Source organism: Stegastes partitus, unplaced genomic scaffold, assembly GCF_000690725.1.
Source record: "Stegastes partitus isolate 25-593 unplaced genomic scaffold, Stegastes_partitus-1.0.2 Scaffold2591, whole genome shotgun sequence".
Lineage (NCBI taxonomy): Eukaryota > Metazoa > Chordata > Actinopteri > Pomacentridae > Stegastes > Stegastes partitus.
Window position 1 is genome coordinate 1 of NW_007580322.1, and position 1,217 is coordinate 1,217.

Genomic DNA, 1,217 nt, shown 5'->3' on the forward strand with positions numbered 1-1,217 from the left:
AAAAATGCATATCAAACAAGAGCTCGGGTCTTAAGAGGTTGAAGACTGGTTTAAGGAAACAGGAAAAGCTTCAAAGTATGTCACATGCAGTCCAATCATAGATCTTTCTTGTGAATAAAGCACCACATTTTCCAGAATATGGGCGTTTATTTCAAAATGTGTCATGCTGTACAGCTACACAGTAGTATGCAGGGAGCACTGGTCGGGCTGCAAAAAGCCATCATCTAGAAAAAGTTCTGAAAGTCTCTTGTCTGATACCTGGGTGGGAGCATTTCTTTATAAATCCCAGATGCTGAGAACTCAAACAAAAGAGCGCTTCATCAGCGACGGGGTGTAACGGATCTCGTTGTAACACTCCTCCTCTTCTCCTTTGCCCTCCCTCCACCTCCCGTCCTGGCCGGTGCGATGGAGCCACAGGACGAGCACCAGCAACGCCAGCAGCACCAAACTCATGGACAAGGTCAGCAGCACACCCTGCAGGATGCCCGAGGAACTGTCTGGAGCTGCAGGGAAAATACAGCACAGTTATCATAGAGGTTTGGTGAATAGAAGTAATTGTGGTGGGTGATCAGGGAGGAGCTCACGGCTGTAGATGGACAAGTTGACGTAGCAGTTCTCTGTTCCCAGGACGTTAGAGGCGGCGCAGCGGTACAGACCAGACGTCTGAGATGAAACGTTGACGATCTGGACGGAGCCTGACAGATCCCCTGGTAGAGAGGAAACACAATCACATTAATGATGCTAAAATACTGAGCAGTGGTGTAAATGTACTCATAAAACTCATTAGTTTACTGACTTTACTGTGCACATGTTGAGCTTCCTTGTCGAGACGAATACTTGTTCTGTGTGCTTTAGTTTGCTTTCCCTCCATTAGAGCAGATGTGACTTCATTTTTAATCTCTAGGATTGGATGCTTCTTTGCAAAACGAAGTTTGGAGGTTGTAGTTTATGCACACAGGCTTGTACCTTGGACTTTATATCACAGAACCACGTACTTTCTAACACTTTTGGACTGATGTTGTGAGAGTCATGCAGAGTGAATCCAAGTGCTGTGAGTCATGTAATGTTTTCTGTGGGACTTTTACCTCCAGAACCAGGGCCACCTAAAATACCTGCTCCCACTTCATATCTCTCCAACATTTTGTAGCTCAGCCCAACCAACAAAAAAAAGTCATGTGATCTTGGCTTCTGCTGCTTAAATTTTACCCATTCTTTTT

The 1,217-nt window shown here is 45.3% G+C and overlaps 1 protein-coding gene across 1 annotated transcript in view; it reads right to left on the bottom strand.

The window, feature by feature from the left end:
• Positions 1-92: 92 nt before the first annotated feature.
• The window catches only part of LOC103375428 (immunoglobulin superfamily member 11), a 6,110-nt gene continuing 4,985 nt past the window's right edge, over positions 93-1,217 (bottom strand). Inside the window, exons 6-7 of the mRNA XM_008305696.1 lie at positions 585-707; positions 93-503 (exon numbers count right to left, since the gene is read on the bottom strand). Of these exons, the coding sequence (XP_008303918.1) occupies positions 301-503; positions 585-707 (326 nt within the window). The 3' untranslated portion in view covers positions 93-300. The remainder of the gene's footprint in view (positions 504-584; positions 708-1,217) is intronic.